General features: G+C 48.6%; 2 protein-coding genes across 2 annotated transcripts in view; one reads left to right on the top strand and one right to left on the bottom strand.

The window, feature by feature from the left end:
- Positions 1 to 2,460, top strand: part of SARNP (SAP domain containing ribonucleoprotein) — a 54,114-nt gene extending 51,654 nt beyond the window's left edge. Inside the window, exon 11 of the mRNA XM_077110976.1 lies at positions 991 to 2,460. Within this exon, the coding sequence (XP_076967091.1) occupies positions 991 to 1,032 (42 nt within the window). The 3' untranslated portion in view covers positions 1,033 to 2,460. The remainder of the gene's footprint in view (positions 1 to 990) is intronic.
- A 2,539-nt stretch (positions 2,461 to 4,999) lies between these two features.
- On the bottom strand, positions 5,000 to 14,511 carry GDF11 (growth differentiation factor 11). Its single transcript, XM_077110970.1, has 3 exons — positions 14,073 to 14,511; positions 8,885 to 9,282; positions 5,000 to 8,347 (listed from the first exon to the last, which is right to left on the bottom strand). The coding sequence occupies exons 1-3, from the start codon at positions 14,509 to 14,511 to the stop codon at positions 7,967 to 7,969; spliced, it is 1,218 nt and encodes a 405-aa protein (XP_076967085.1). The 3' UTR covers positions 5,000 to 7,966.
- Between the last annotated feature and the right edge of the window lie 2,679 nt (positions 14,512 to 17,190).

Here is a 17,190-nt window from a genome sequence, read left to right as displayed (position 1 = left end):
TCTTTGCCAAGGAAATATTAAACCAGCTATGATCACTAAGTAGCTAAATTTGGCCTCTCCAAGATAAGGGAAATGAGGCTTTTGTTGGGTGGCAAGGAATAGTGATTTTTCTTGAGAAAGTCAGTGTTATCTAAGGGAGTAGTAACTTAAGAGGCTGATGGAGTTTATATGAACCAGATGACTTTTTTTTGATTCCAAAAAATTGTGTCAGTAGTCCAGGTGGAGTGGTCTGGGCTTTTGTCACTAAGCTTTTCTTTTTAATCTAAACTAAACTTCCTGTGTGAATAGGATGGAAAAAAGGTCCTCTCTTTGCTGGGGGGTTGGAGTGAGGGTAAAGAACTCAGTGCTGTTTTGTGAGTCACTTCCAGAACAAAAAGGTCTTTCTCTTCTCCCCCCACCCCCATACCACACTCCTGATTTTGTGCCCTCTCTCCAATGCTGCCTCTCTTAAGAGATCCATGACAGGGACTCATCCACACCCCCAACCCCCATTTATTCTGTTGGCATTGAAGATTTATATGCCTTTCTATGGTTTGGAGGCCTAAGGAATAGCTGCTGCGTGAGCCTATGTGCCCAGAAGGGCATCCCCCTCACCTTCTCCATGAATAACAGTGGTTAACCCTTTGTCCTCTGGAATCTCCCATCTCCCCACTGACTGGAAGACTGTCCCCAGCCTGTAAGAGTCCATTGTTTCCAGGGTAGCTTGCTGTAAAGCTGAGTAGCCTTCTTTCCTTTGGGAGACTTTCTGTTTTCTACCGTTACCACCCCCATCCCCCAACCCCCATTTTCTCCCGTCCTTACTCTTCCTTTCCCACCAAACCTCCTAGCACTAACTAGATAACTAGAAAGATTCAAAAATGAAATCTGTGGGTGCTGAACTTAAGCCTGGGCCTTCCTCCTTGGACCTTGTGACAGCCCATGTGAATTTGGATTAAAGCAGCCAGGAACACAGGGCACTATTGTCTTATAATTTTTTCTTCTTTTTTATAGGCAAAGAAGAGGAAAAGAGCAGAGCGCTTTGGGATTGCCTGATGAAAAGTTCTTGATACTTTCTCTTCTCCAGTGGTTTCAGTCACTCTGATTCTTCTTAGTCACATATACCTAAATGCACAGTCATGTGCCTAGGTCCTGCCTTGCAGTGAGGGAGCATGTACCCCAGGTACATCTGTGAACTCCAGCAGCAGTTAGACTTACTGCTGTTCCAAATTTAAGGTTGTCATTGTGTTAGGTTTTTTTTTTTTAATTATTTTGCTTGTTAATAAAAAGGAAAAACTGTAGAAAAAAGAACAGTATGCTTTATTAGGTGCTTCTTTGACTTCTTAGAGCCAGATTAGACAGAAAAGGGGAGCTTCAGGGACAGATATAGGGAATCAGCCAAAATGCCTTTATCCCTTAGAAAAGAAGACAAGGAAAATAATTGAGTCTACTGCTTTAAGCCTATTTATTCCCTTCTCTCATACTCACATTCTTTTTAAGCTCTTTATCCTTCAAGAAGAGGCTAACTTACCCTCTGAATCTTTGCTTTGGCATGTTGGGGTAACCCAGTGTGGTAAAACAGGGAGAACACTGGGGGGGCTTTAGAAAGTGTGAAGGCTATACATACAGGGCTGATGATTGGTAGTATTATTATGGGCCATTAAAGAAGCCATTTTCTTGAATGAAGTAGAGCCCAGAGTCCCATAGGAAAGAGAAGGGGCATTTTTTTTTGTTTTTTGCATGGGCAGGCACCAGGAATCAAACACAAGTCTCTGGCATGGCAGGTGAGAACTCTGCCTGCTGAGCCACTGTGGCCTGTCCAAGAAGGGGCAATTTTTAAGGGTGGTCTGGCAGGTAGAGATGGTTGTGGTACTGTCTGGTTCCAGCAGACAGAAGTCAATCTGTAGGATCCTGTTGGTTATACAGTTCAGAAAGAGAGTTAGGCTCAATATCCATTCAAAGTAGAAGAAAACATAGGTATTCAGAGCATGACAGAAATACTCAGCTTTCATACGTAGATCACTGGGAACATAAGCAGAGGGCTGGAGGTTTCTACCTTCTAATCAAGCCTTGTGCTAGTTCTCCTGTTACAGAAGGATGCATTTGCAGTTCTGATGGTGACGTTTCTTGGATAACACCAAAATCCTATTTCATCACTTAGCTTCGTAAGAGGTCTGGCTTTTCCCAAGCTGACTACTTTTTTGTGTTTGAGGTTTCACATAGATCTAAGACCTTTCTAAATGTATTAGTATAGAGCTTCTCCTTTTAATCTTTATTATTATTTTTTTGATATGTACATAGGGTTAAGAGCAGGCAGGGACCTAAGTATGGACACTTAAGTAAAACTGCCTTGGAGAGCAAATCTAAAGGTTGCCCATTTGTTGTGAATTTTGCCCCATTCTGAGACTTTGGAGAAATGAACAAAAGGGAAAGTTGGTTAAACTTTGACACCTCAAGCCAAATAAACCTTACATTTGGAATGACCTTTTCTCCTTTCTGGCTAGCCTTTCTTTTCTCTACTCTGTCTTCTCCTGAAAACAGAACCAGACAGAATAGTTCTGTTTTTTGTGGGAGAGATTAAAGAGTTTTCTACCCAAGGGTGGTAGAAATAAGTAACAGGAAAAGAGAATAGAGTAGATGCTGATAATGGAGTAGACCACTGCATCCTTCAGAAGTTTTCTTCACTTTGAGTCATCTTCCAGAAATGTATTCACCTTCCCCTCTGCATTATCTTCCTGAAGCCAATCATTCTTAGTATCTAAATTCCAAACCTGATCACCAGATCCTCCCATTTGTCTCATTGTCATCATCCCACAGATACTTTTTGAGCATGAATAGTTCAGGATGCCTATGGTCTTAAAATAGTAGATCCCTTTAGAGACAGACTAGGCTTGCAGTTCTTTATCTGGGATCCAAGTACCCTTCCTTCCTATACCTTCTGTATCCCTACTTCTGTAGCCAATCCAGGATCCAGATGCAGTTAGCTGACTTGAGCCATCTTTTTCCTGTCCTGAAGCTGTGACATTCTCTGCATACCTGGAAGCTCTTAATGAGGAGTCTATAAAAGCTGTGGAGGGAACTAGTTTCCTCTGCTATAAATCTGTGCCTTTTTATGGTTCTCTGGGATCATTCTTTTCTCCACCACCACTCTAAACTGCCCTTCCCCCACCCCAACCCTGGAAACTGCTGAAGACTAGAAACTTCTGGAAGTTTGAGGGCTTTAGGAAGAAAGGCAAGAATAAAGGCAGGATGAGCTTGAGCCCATCCCTCTTCCCATTTTGACGTGAGAAACAGAAACAGGCTGGGGAGAGAGCAGAGGAAGGCACTTATAGAAGTGAGGGGAGTAAGTGCTTTTCCTAGTTTTCTTGTAGGAGGGCCTCTGATGTCAGTCACTCACCTCTGATTATTGAAGTCCCCCCCAAAATTTAACCACCCTCCCTTGCTACACTTCCCTCCAAAGGGATTGAATAATGGCAAATTTCACACCTTGACAGACCTCTTGGTGCTCCCAACTTGATCTCTTTCTTAGTGCTCCCAACCCCATCAGTTTTTAGTTCTCCCACCTCTCAGATCACTAATAAGAGATTACAATGTATATTATTTAGGTTTAATTCCTTGTTCTACCACACTGAGTCTGAGGCCCTTGGCAAATTAATCATTGTGGCACTCTACACCTTGTACCAATTGCTGTGAAAACAGATACTGTCTGTGCTCAGCACAACTTGCTTAACCATGGTTTGCACAGTAAGCATTCAATAAATATTAGCTCTTAATTTTACTACAGGTTTAAGGTACAGTGGAAGTCTTTTTCCTGGATAGGTTCTAGCTAGAGATTAGAAAGGTACGTATATTTATTTGAGTGTGTCTGTGTGTGTACATGCCCATATGCACATATATCTGGGAGTTTAGAGTGGGAAGAGGCCACTTGCTCCCTTTCTCCCAGCTCACTGAGAAGAGCTAACAGACATTGTGGCCTGAGGCACTGACTTCCCTGCCCCTGCCCCACTATAGACCAAAGTTATAAAACTACTGTCTACTGGTTCTTAGCTTGGACCTCCTGACACCTAATACATGGGTAAAAGCATAGTATAAAAAGATATTTACCTATGTATTGGGTGGGATATTTTGGGATAAGGAATAGAGACTTAAAAGTCTTAGAATCTTCTGGGTGTCTTCTCATACCCAGTATGGGGAACAAATTAGTAGAGAGAGAAAATCTTTTATCTCAGGTCAAAAGTTGGGGAGAGATGTCAAGAAAATACCTTGGGATGGCACAATATTAAGTACTTTTCCTGTTTCACTAAATCTGAACCACAGTTGGGATCAATCTGCTGACAGAATTGACAGGACAGGGAACGCATGGTAGCACATTGATACCCCCCAGTGGCCCTATCCTCTGTTTTGCATCTGGTTGATGTCACAGAACTTTTTTTTTTTTTTTTAACTTTTTTTAATGTGTCAGGCAAAATTCCTTTGCCACCCCCAATTCTTGTTCTCTTGGAATCAGTGCCCTAATTACATTGGTAGAATCAAAGAAGGAACAGTTAAGATGCTTAACCACTCTTGTTACACTGGCAAGTTGAATGATTATATAGGTCTGGTTTATGGATTTGGGTGAAATTTTTTGGAGGAAAGCTAGGATCAAGGACTGCAGGAGAATTGGACAGACATGAGCTGGATTATCTCAAGATAATTTTTTCTTTCTTAAACAGTAAGGATATTCTCAAGAGAACTTTCAGATCTTTTGTTCTGTGGAGGCTGGGAGAGGGTATTATAATCTTTGGGACTGTTTTTGATCAGGCTTTTCAAATAAGAGTGTTCTAAGTCCTCTCCCTTTCCCATCCTTCGCCTATCATCTCTCAAGCTGCATGTCTTCTCCTACATGCCCAGTGCTTTTTCCTTGCTCCCAGGACCCCATCTTCGTAGTCTTGGAGTGCATCTCATCCTCCCTTAGATCCTCTTCTGTTCCTGTTGTCTGCGGTGTAAATGTGGCGCTTGGCTAGGGAGAAGAGCTCAGCACTGATTTCTAAACTCTTTGACTGCTTTTATTTTTCTTTTTTCAGGTTCAAGTGCTGGATTGTGTCATGTGACCGTCCCCAAAATCAGAGCACCCTATGGCCATCTTTGCCCTCTGTCACATAACTCGAAAACTGCCTGATGGCCTTTTTGCAATAGTTCCTTCCAGGAAGCCTTGATCTCTGTGAAGAAGTCCTTTCTCAACATTCCAGTGCCCCTGTCAGTCCCAAACTCCTCAGATACCCTTAACAAACAAAGGCAATCACACACAGTGTAACAAGTACACAAAGTAAATAATAATTACACTAATTGTGATATGTTCAGAGGGGCACTGGTCAGGTCCACACACATCATATGGTGGAAGGAGGTGTTAGTTCCCGCTGGGTCTCTAGGCTGTGACCCCAAGCCTCTTTATTCCATGTCTCTTTGGGGGTGGGGAAGAAGAGTGGAATTAGACTTCAACTCATTCACATATATTCATGAGAGAAAGACACACCCCCCCGCCCCAAGATCTTTATTTGATGGTATTGAAGGGACATATTCTAAGTGTCCCCAGTGTAATGCCCCAACTCTACAGAAGAAGTCACCTGATGCCAACTTCCATTCCGTGCTAAGATCATGTGATATGAACATTTGACCTTGAAGGAGGCATCTTCTGTTCTTCATTTCTTTGTTCCTCACCTCTACCAAGGAAATATTTAGAATGGCGTAGATGGTCAGGTATATCTTGTTCTCCAAGATTGAGGCAGAAGGGGTGAAGATCAGGGCCAGAGAGGAGAGGCTGGGGGTTAGCAGAGCTGCTCTACTTGAGGTGAGCTGAAAAGCTTGGCAGCCCCTGCCCATTCCTCTACGGAAACACCTTATCTTACTTTCTCACTATGGGAATGGGAATAAGGTGCTAAAGCTCACCAACATCATCTTTCTAGGCTGGTCACATACCTTTGCCCCTTCCACTGCCTGGGTCAGCAGGAGAGTCATGCTTTGGAAAAGAACAAGCCTTCCTGGTCAGCTCTCCAGCTCGGGCTTTACCTTAGTTCAGTATATCAGACTCATATCTGCTGACACTATTTAGAGTGACAATTTTGTTGAAGGGTTTTTCCCCTTCCTTCTCACATTCTCTAGGCTTTTGCTTGAAGCCTAGAGGTCTGGTGGTGAAGTATGGATAGGGTGTGGATCAGAGACTTTCCTCAACTCCTTGGCTTCAGGCACTGTCCAGCTGGGAGGCAGAAAGGAAATTTGTACTCTGAAGCCTGTGACTCCTCTACGCCTCACATCTCTTCACCACTACTCTGGTGCCCTGGTTATCTGTCCCACAGCGAGAGGTATTTTATGTCCATAAAGTGCCCGTGGTAAGTGCTCAGAATTCATCTCTTTGCTGTGGCGGGTGCTGTTATTTTCATTCCATCGAGGGGAAGAAACTGAGGCACAGTGAGTCCAGAGGAGAATGGGTCAGGATTATGGGAGGAGTGAACAGGCCCAGCTAGTGATTGGAGTGCCTGCTTCCTAGCCTTCCAAACCAGGGAGTCTCCATCCTTCCCATCCTCTGTTCTAACTGGCCTTGTCAGGTTTTCTCCCTACTGTATTGTCCCCTCCCTGTTTCCAGGTACTGCTAGATTCCAAAAATAAAAGACAAAAATAATTATAGACACTCTGCTCCCTTGTTCTCCCTCCTTCCACCCTGAGCTTCGGGGTTGGGGAACTAAAATGTCCCCCCTCCAGAATCCCTTCTTCCTTGGTCTGCTGTATCTATTCCCTAGCTCAGAACAGTGATTTGGATTCAAATGCCCTGTAACCTTCAGCCTCCTGAATACTCCTTTCTTGACCCCTCTAAACTTTACCCAGACCCAGTGGACTCTGGGATCTCTATACTCTCTCCTTTTTCTTGACCTGAAGATAGAGGCTGGGAGCAGGGGCATTCCACAGGCTCTTTGGTCTCTCTCTTGGCTGAGGGGAATTTGGGCATAAGCAGTCCACACCCTCAGGTTAAATAACTCAGTACTATAAGGGCAGGCCTAAGGGTTGGTTTAGTGGCTCTCATTATATAGATCCTGGATATTGAGGGCTGCCCCTTTCCGCTAGCTCCTAAACCCTAACCTCTTACTATTTCCATGGCCGCTGGATTTAGTTCAACGTGTCTGGCTCAGGAAGGTTGAGTTGGGTGATTATGGGTTGGAAACTTCCATGTGTCAGCCCTCTTGCCCTCAACTCCTATTCCCAACCCCAAGGCTTTATACAAGTGCTTAAGAGGGTGGGTATTGGGGGAGAAGGTTTGGGGAATAAGGGACAAGTGGGGCACAGTGGGCAGGGGCCCTCCTATTTCAGTAAAGCCAAATACCAAAAAATGAAAAGTCACAATAAATAAATAAATAAAATTCCAAAATCCTTACTTTCTCCCCTGCCCTCACTTCTCTTCCCCTGGCCATTGTTGGAGGAAGAGAGGGAAGAAGTTAAGTATGGATTTTTGATTTCCTCTCTTACTGAAAATGGTAGTCAGGGGATTTCCCCAAACTATACACCAAATGCCTCATGTTGCCAGTGGAAGAAAGGAGGCTTGGTGTGGGGCTTTCTCTTACTACTACATTTCAGTCTCTTTCTCATTGTTTGTCTCTGCCTAAGTCCCTGTCTCTTCTGCATCTCTATCCCTTTGCCTTCTCACTGCTGCTCTTTTTGTCCCTCTTTTTATATCCCTCTGTCTCTACCTCTGTCTCTGTACCTGTCTTCTCATCAAACCTTCTCACCTGCAAACCTCAAATACTCCCCTCCCTGACCGTGCCCCCTCCTGACCCTCTCCCCCAAACCTCTCAACCCCTCCCTTACCACCTGCCTCCCTCTGTTGTATTGCACTGCTTGGGCAGGGAACAAGGTGTGATGTTCATGGGAAGAGGTGGAGGGAGCTCTGGGGCCTGGGGGACTGGGGGTCAGGACTAGGGGTCTAGGGGTAGGGTCTGTGGGAGAGGCATTTCTGTCCCCCACCTTAGGAGCAGCCACAGCGATCCACCACCATGCCAGGGATCTTGCCGTAGATAATCTGCTGCTTGTCATTGAAGTAGAGCATGTTGATTGGGGACATCTTGGTGGGAGTACAGCAGGGCCCAGCAGAGCCTCTTGGATTGGCCTGTTGCACCAAGTGGGTATGTGGATACTTTTGCATGAACATGTACTCGCACTGGCCGGAGCAGTAGTTGGCCTTGTAGCGCTTAGGCGCAATGATCCAGTCCCAGCCAAAAGCCTCAAAGTCCACTGTGAGGGGATATCGGCAGCAGCGGGACTCGCTTGAGTGCTCATCACAGTCCAGGCCCAGGTTCCGCCGGGACCGTTTTGTGTTTTCAAGGACTCGCAGCTCCATAAAAGGATGCTGAGGTGGGAGAAAGGAGAGAAAGATGTAACATGGCCTGAACAGCTGCTGTTCCCTTCCCTGTTCCTTTCTCACTTGCCTCAGCGGGGGCAGCAGAACACAGACTGTTGACATCTCAGCTTTTCCACTGCTCCCACTCCCAGCCCACGTCTTCTGCCCACTTTTCTTGCCAGGTACCCATCTCTTCCTTCAACTCACCTTCCCTAATTCTTCCTTTGCTGGCAACCTGACCCTCATCAGCATCTTGGCCCAGGGCCTCATCAACAGCCAATTTGTTGTTCCCACGGATCTCCCATTAACTGACATCCTAACCCCAAATCCAGTGTTCAGTTGTTGCCTGGCTTAGAACCCTGAAAAGTGATACCTGCCCACCCCCAACCCCCCCCACCGTCCTCCTCTAGAATGAGCTCCTGGCCACAGAGAAATGATGCTGGTTCCCAACCCTCTTCACATTCTTGGTCTCCCTTCAATATCCCCACCTCCTCAGGGCCAGGTTATATTTATCTGCTACCACCACCACCTCAGTCCCCTGCTCACCAGCCCCTCAGCTCCTGGCCCGAGGGAGGTGACAGCCAAGTCTGTGCCACTGGGGTCAAAGGCGTTGATCTCGATGCCCCAGTTGCTCTGCGGTTGGCGGAACCAGCTGTGCAGCACCTGCTTGAAGTCGATGCTTTGCCAGTGGCCTGAGCGTGAGTGCAGTTCGATCTTGAGTGAGCGGATTCGGATATGACGCCGGCCTCCGCCCCCTCCCCCCGCAGTCCCTTCCCCAGTTAGGGGTTTCAGTCGCAAGATCTGCAAGTAGACTGTGGCAGGGCGGGGCACGGGCCGTAGATACACCCATAGCTGGGCCTTCAGTACCTTCGTGAACATCACCTTGGGGCTGAAGTGGAAATGGCAGCAGAGAGGGCTGCCATCTGTCTGCACTGCAGGGTCCGCTGATGGGAGAGAGGGGCATAGCATCAGCAAAGGGTGTCTGTGGAAGGAGTCAGCAGCCTTGGGTAGAAAGGGCAGGAGCGAGGGGACCTGGGCAATTTGTACTCCTCAGTCTGAGTTTTCCAATTCTTCCTTACTGTTCCCATGCTTGTCTTGCTGACTTCTGTGTCTCTGGTGCCCAGCACAGTGCCTACTGTCTTTCCCTGTAGGATGGTGCTATCAGGCCTTACTGAACTGAATCCATTCCCTAAGCCATTTACCCTACTCTACCAGATAATTTACAAAAATAGTGAGTTACTAGGTAATTCTCCTTCTACCTGTTTACTCTCCTTCCTCCAGCTTTCCCCAGCATTTAAGGTTCCAACTTTTTCTAAATCTTTGATCATCTTCACAGGAGCCAGATCTCTTCTCACACCTGCTGTCTTTGGTCACCTTGTTCTGTTTCAAGTAGAGCCTGGCACAAGCCTCCAAAACAGGTAGTCTCAGAGATAGGGAGCATGGTATAAATTTATCCTATGAAATAAACCAGAATTCAGATCTAGGCCTCTTGCTCCTTCTCACTAGAAATAACACTTAATAGAATGGAAAGGCCCAAGCACTTCCTGTGCATTTTGACTCCCTATTCCTGCTGATGTGAGGAGGAGTACCCTTAGCTACCTCCTCCTCCTCCTCCTCATCACCACCATTACAGTCTCAGCTTTTAAGGAAGGAACCGCCTTCATGTTGTTTCCTTCTATTTGCCCAAAGCACCAGGAATAATATTCAACACACCAGATCTATTATAATCAGTCTTCTTTTCTCCCGAGTCTCCTTGGATTTCCCCTTGTTCTGGAAAATAAATGGATTCTTTGTGGGTCTAAATGATGACTCTTGATAATCTACCACCACTTCCCTTACAGTTACTCCTAGTTCCCCTTCCTAATCTTGGGAATGCCCTAAATTAGGTATCCTCTGGACAGGAATGTCCATTCTCACTCCAGATGGACTGAGAGAGGAAGGATCAAGATTGAGCCTCCAGAGCCACATAGGTAGGATCAGGAAGTTCAGTCCATTATACATCATGTACAGCTCTTGAGTTGAGCAAAATCATGGAGATCATAGGGGACTTATTCAGCATCAGTTGTCTTCCATCAGCACTCGCCCACTCTCATCCCAGGAGAAGGACCCTCCAAATGGGATAGAGAGGAAAGTGCTTAGTGATTTTCATATATTCAGGGCTTGATACACAAAAGTCCCTCTGCAGCTTCCTTTTCTTTGGATCTTCTCTGAGACCCCGGGGCTCTGGTAGCTCTCCCAGTTATCCCAGTGTCTGGACCTGCAATAATGATGTAGTGGGGGTAGGATTTGAGGAGTAGAGATTCAGAGAATAGAGGAACTGGGCAGGGAAGCTGCTGGTGAGGTGGGGTGTGAAAAAGCAACAATCCAAACCGCATACTATGCCTAATTTCAGCATAGGATTAGTCTGTTTTCTTGCCTGTCTTTGCCATTCGGTATTGATCTCCATGAGAGTAGAGTCCTTAGTGCCTCCTATAGTGCCAGGCAGTGCTCAATAAATACATGTTGAATGAACTCCCCAAATCCCAAATTTTAAATTATATGAGCAAGAGTCTGAAAGTTCTTCCCAGCATCTAAACACTATTTTTTGGCTACAAGTGCAGTAGGTTTAATCATTGTCTGACTCTTCATTCACCGGTATCTGACTACCCACCAAACTTCTCAGTGTGGTACGATAATAATCCTTGCTTCATATGTGTGCAGAGCATTAAAGAGTGTGAAAATAGTAGTTAGTAGCTTCTCAATAAATGTTGGTTTATTGTTCATTTGCCTTCTGTACTCTCCAAAGAAAGTCATTGCTTATTTTCTAAGCTCTAAATTCGCCCCCACCTAAGCTGACCCTTTACACACAGAGTTTGGAGGTGGGGGGCTGGACACCAGGGTCCCATCCCTCTAAAGTCTGAGGTTCTTTCAGTCATCCCCACCTACTTCTCCCCCAGTGGATGTGAGGACTGTCGGTGCTAAAAGGCGACAGGACATAGGAAGAAAAGAGGAAAAGATGGGACACACTGTAAGGTGTTAGGGAAATAAGAATGGAGAAGAGCAGAGAAATGGAGGAGAGAGGAAGAGGGGAAGACCATGGTAGAAGAAGTAGAAATAAGTTTGGGGGTTGGATAGCCCTGGGAAAGAACGGGGATGCAAAGGAATGGCTGGGTTAATTGGAAAGCTAAAGGATGGACATACCTCAGCCTAGTGGGGTAAGCCAGAGAAGATAGAAAGGGTACAGAGGGAGGAACAAAGGAGAAGCAGGTAGAGCCACAGAAGCAAACTGGGCGAGAGAGTCCCCAACATACACATAGGCCCACCCCCCCCCACCCCCACCCCCGTCTGGAGGGGAAAGGGCCACATCTGTGTTGGATTGATCGGGTTGGTGGCAGGCTGCAGGTCAGGTTTAGTAGGCGGAGCTGGTCTGGAAAGAGGTCATTGCACTATTTTCAGCAAAAGCCCAACCCCTTCCTGATCCCCCCCCAAATACACTCTCCCAACCAGGGCTGGAGAGCCTAGGGGCAGGAGGTTGTTGGGCTGAGCAGGCAGGGGCCTCTAGAAGTGGGGTGGAGAGAGAAACTGAGGGGCTGGGCTTGGCTCCCAGAAGGGCAGGGGGCTGGGTTCCCAGGATGAAGCCTGGGGTGGGAGAGCAAGAGGGTGGAGGGAATTAGGGCAGGCACTGCAGGGGTGGGGGCTGGGGTCCAGGGTTGAGAGCTGGAGGAGGGGAGAGAGGGGGAGGGGAGTGGAGGCCATCTCTGCTGACAAACACCTCCCCCGATTAGCAGAGCACAAGTCTCTTATTAAAGCGGGTCCCTGGGGATTAGACTATAAAAGTCTCTTTTTCCTTTTCCCCTCTCTCCCTCCCCTCTCCTCCGCTCCCCCTCCCTCTCTTAAGAGCTCAGGCTTGCTCTTAAAGGGGACGTACAATACCTGGCCGGAGACCCAGTTCCCTAGTTATCCAAGTCCTCGGGGGGCATAAGGGAGGAAGTTGGCGTGGGACCCCTCTGGCTGGTGCCCACCCCCCCCCCCGCCCCCATTCTCACCTGCACTGCCTAATCCATGCAAGCAGAGTCCATTCCCTTCCTGCATCCCCATCACCATCTAAGTCTGGGCTTTTACTTAAGGGATGCTCAGGATGGAGAGGGGCATGTTGGGGGTGGTCCACAGGCCGGTTACTCATCCTGGAAATCCTCACAACGCACTATATATATACACAATATATATATATACACACACATATCAGAGTATATTTTCCTTCTATACCCTTAATCTTCCAGCAAACTCTTCAGAATTCCTCTACAACTCAAGAATCCTAGAATCTACTACCATCACCCAGTCCTCAATCACAGACTGACCCTAGCTTTTATAATCAAAGCCTTGAAAACAGAAGGGAGACTGTGGAACCCAATACTAGATCCCCATTCTCTCACCTTCCAACCCCAATTACTTTTGTAGTTTGTTCAGTTCTCTTTTTTCTTTACAGCCCTGAGCAAGTACAGGGGAATTGGGGTCTACAGAAATAACGTGTTGGCAGTATGTGGGACTCAACCTCCAGATGCACACCTGGGTTCCTGTGTCTCCCAGGGGGGTGGGTCACTAGGACTTCCCTCAGCCCCCAGCTTTTTATGACCCATCTGCCAATAAACCAGCCCCCCCCCCCCCTTTTCTGTTCAGGGCCATTAAACCAGTGGGGGGGGGGAGGTGCAGGGGGATTTTGCCAAACCACTAGGGAAGAACAGAGGGCCTGGTTCCCTGGAGTTGACCGGGTGGGGGTGGGGGTACCTCAGTGGGGGAGGGGAATCACCTGACCCTAGGGAGAGCAGGGGTGTGTGGGGCGACGTTGGGATTTTTCCAGGCCATAAAATTTCAAAGCAGCTCAAATTTATTAACATGTTCATCTTCCGTTTGGCCAGGGGCTCGGATGCTTGGGTTCTCCGCTGTCCCCCACCCTTCCCCATCTGTTTCTTTCTCTTTCTCCTTAGGTCTTCCTCTCTCTCTCCTCAAGTCCGACTGCGGGTAGGGGCGGTTCAATGAGGGATGGAACACTACTAAGATTTGAACGGCCAAAAAGGTGTCCTCAGCCCTCAGTGCAATGGAGCTGAGTTTTCTGAGCTCAGTACCGAGAAGGCTCAGCTTCCCCGGTCCTTCGGGAGACCTAGTATGAGGTGGGGCTCTGGGTGGAGAGGGTGCTAGCTAGGCTGCCAGAAGAGAGCCTATTCTTGGGAGAGGGAGAGAAGCACTTGGTTCTCGGCAGTCCAGTGGGCGCGTTGCGGAGCACAGGGTGGGGGTGGGGGGAGTTGGTGTCCGAGCCTTTGGGAGGCAGAGAGCGCCACAGCCAGACTGGTACTACGGGAATCCCGGTACCGACTTGATTCTCCAGCCTCTCCACCATGGCCCTTCAGGTGTCATAGAGTCGCTGACTCTTCTACTCCGTTTCGGGCCCCTGCTTTGCCCGACAGCCCCCTACATGGGTCTTTAGCGCACACAGGGGTGGAGGCAGTTATTTCGCAACCGACCCGATTGCAGCCCCCCGACCCCCACCCCCACCTCCCGGGACGGCGTGCACACAACTCCACAGGCCATCTCTTTACCGCTCGAAAAACTTCTATGGAGCAACCCCCGTCCCGCAACCAGTCAAGTTTTTGCGGACAAGCCTTCCCTGCTAAGGCAGCCGAGAGAGACCGGCTTCCGAGCGCGAAGCGCTCGACTTCCCGGCACCGAAGCCTGCAACCCACCGCTAGTACCCACTTACTCTCTTGAGCCATGCTAATGACGGTCTCAGTGGTGGCGTGGTACTCATCCTCCTCCAGGAAGTCCTCGGGCTGCAGAGCGTCGCCCTGGAAGTCGTGCAGGTCCAGGATCTGCTGCAGCGGCGGCGCCTTGGGCAGCAGCTGCTTCACCACCTCGCGGCTGATGTTGGGCGCCTCCTTGAGCCGCAGTTTGCTCAGGATCTGCGACTTGATGCTCTCCAGGCGCAGCTCGCGGCTGTGCTGCCGCCACACGCACACGGGGCAGCCGTCCGGTTCCGGCGCCACGGACGGGGCTGGCCGGCTCGAGCGCTCCCCCCCGGCCCCCGCCGCCACCGCCACCGCCGCCGCCACCGCCGCGGGGCCCTCGGCCGCCTCCCCCCGGGGCCGCAGCTCCAGGGCGAGGAGCAGGAAGCCCAGCAGCAGCGGGGCCGCGAGCACCATGCTGGAGGGGAGGGGAGGGAGGACTGGGGGGCGGGGACGCCGGAGTCCCGCGGGGAGGGGGCGGAGGGAGGGAGGAGGAAGGGGTCCGGGCGGCGCGGGATTGGGGGCTGCCCGGCCGAGGGGGGGCCGGGGGGGCCGGGGGCGGCGGGCGCGCGGGCGGGGCGGGCGGGCGGCCGGGGCGGGCGGCTGGGGGGGCCCGAGGCCCGGCCGGGCCCTTTATAGCCCCAGCCCCCGTGTCGTCAGCGGCCGCGATTGGCTGCGGAGCCAACAAAAGAGGCAGCGCTGTCATCCGAGGCGAGAGAGGGAGCCGAAGAGAGCCGAAGAAGAGAGAGGGAGGGAGGGAGGGAGCGAGGACCCACAGAGAGAGGGAGAGACAGAGATATTGAGAAGGTGGGCGGGGGAGGGGAGGGGAGATAGAGGGGCAAAGTCTGAGTAAGAGAGTACAAGGAGAGACAGAGAGATCAATGAGAAAGAGATATTCAGAGAGACAGAGGAGGAGGAGGAGGAGAGACAAAGGGGGAAAAGAGATTGTCATAGGGAGAAAGACACAGAAGAGAGAGATTAGCTAGAAACAGTGTAGGTCTGTGGGGATACACAGAGACCGAGGTGAAAGCAGGGATAACCAGTGAGAGAATTAGAGTGGGGAGAGCCAGAGACAAAGACAGGGTAGGGAGAGACAAAGGGAGGAGAAAGGGGAGGGTAGATCAGAGGTTTACAGAGCCAGACAGTAAGAGATCAGGGGAGCATAGACATGGAAACAGGGAAAGAGGAACTGACTGGTAAAACTGATGGGGCAGAGCCCTGGGGGAAGGTGGAGAGGGAAGGGAAGAGGTAGAGAAGGGGGTAACAATTAGGGAAGCGGTGATTTGCCATACCAAAGGAGCCCTGAGGAGGCAGGCCTAGAGAATCAGAAGGCAGCAGAGATGGGGATACCTAGAGTCCTGTGGAAAGGAGTGAGAGTGACAAGAGGGGAGCATGGTGAGCCCAGGGGAGAAGGAATTGGAAATCCGTAGTCCAGAGGAATCCCAGCTATAGGGGGTAGCCAAAAGAAGAGGTTAAAAGAAGCCACAGAGGGAAGCAGTAGGGTGGGCTCATGAGAGGGATCAAGAAAAGAGATTAAAGTATTGACTATGAGGATTAGTGAGAGAAGAGGGGAAGAAGCGAGGGACAATCTGAGAAGGGAGGGTGGGGAGTTAATGGGAAGCATTGAAAGAGAAAGATACGGAGCTGGGAAGAGCGTGAACTTGAAATTGGGCCTGAAGGAGTTAAGAGGGTCAGCCTGGAAAAGTTAGGAGCTGGAGGCCAGCTCTACTTGGAGAGGAATCTAGGCCTCTGGATTTGTAGTTACACTTTTGGGTCTGCAGTCTTAGAAGCCTGGGAAGGGGTTTGGAGCAGAGTATGGATGGGATGAGATGTCTTCCTTCAGTTGCCTGAGCTGGAGGTGGCAAGTTACAACGGGAAAAACCCAGATTTGGGGACCAACCCTAGTCTTCAGGTGTGATCTGGGTTAGGTCAGAAGGCAGAGTGGAGGAGTGCCAAGGTGCTAGGATGCTCCTAAGGTACTCAACTTCTCCTGGATCTGGATACCTCTTCCCAGACCTCAGTTTCTCCAGGCTTAATTTCTCAATCTCAAAGCCCCAGAAGTCAATACCCAAATACCCACTAAATTGAAAATTTTTGAGGGGATCAGCTCTTGTTCATCTTTGTGTTGCTAGTGCCTAATGGAGCCTGGTACAATGTTTGTAGAGTAAGTGAACTTCCTTCTTGGGCTTCTCAAGCAGAATAGTGGAGGCATGGGTTTCCTCTCTGGAATTAGAGTTTTAAACTAAGTTTTTAACAACACCAAATTATATATTTGAATGTGGTTAAAGGGGGGAAATTTTAGGTATCTACGTTACTAGAATAAAAAATTCAAAAAAAAAAGCAGAAATGAAATTAAAAAGGAAAAAAAAATTTTTAAAATCCACGGAACTGCACAACACAGTGAACCCTAGTTAAGCCATGAACTATAGCTAACAGTAAAATTATAAAAATGTGGTTTCATCAATTGAAATAAGAGTACCTTACACCAATGTAAGGTATTATTAATAATAGGGGGTATATGGGAATCCTGTATTTTATCCGTGATTGTTTTGTAAACAACAACAAAGCTGAAAAAAAAAAAGTTGGCTTCATAGAGCACTGGGCAGAGTTGGGTTGAAAAGCCCGAGTAGAATGTGGTAAGAAACTGAGGTCTAGGTGTGAATGGGAAAGGTTAGGTTAGGACCAAGTTGCAGAGCTTTGAAGAAAGAACCCATTTCCATGAGGAAAAGGAACTGAGACTCTAGCAGAATGGAAAAATCATAGACAATTGCTTCCCTCCTTTGCTTTGCACAAGACATGGGGATCTCAATATTTCGTTTCTTCACCTAGGAAATGGGGATCACAATGCCTACCCTCAAATGGCTGTGAGATGTGCATAGCAATCAATCAATGGTGGACTTCATGCTTCTTCTCCTCCTTCTTCAGGTTTCTTTTCTTTCTTCTCTGACCTCCCAGAGCAGCATTTGCCTTTACCGCATGTACCACCATGTTCTTGTCACCAAAATGTTTCCCTGATATCAGTTCCTCAGCAAAACTGCAAACTCCTTGAGGGTAGGGTGGTGTCACCTCCCCCTGCTCCCTCAGAGAAAGTACCCC

Source organism: Tamandua tetradactyla, chromosome 7 (assembly GCF_023851605.1).
Source record: "Tamandua tetradactyla isolate mTamTet1 chromosome 7, mTamTet1.pri, whole genome shotgun sequence".
Taxonomy (NCBI): Eukaryota; Metazoa; Chordata; class Mammalia; order Pilosa; family Myrmecophagidae; genus Tamandua; species Tamandua tetradactyla.
Note: the sequence above shows the minus strand (reverse complement) of the source record. Positions and strands in the feature narration are given on the sequence as shown.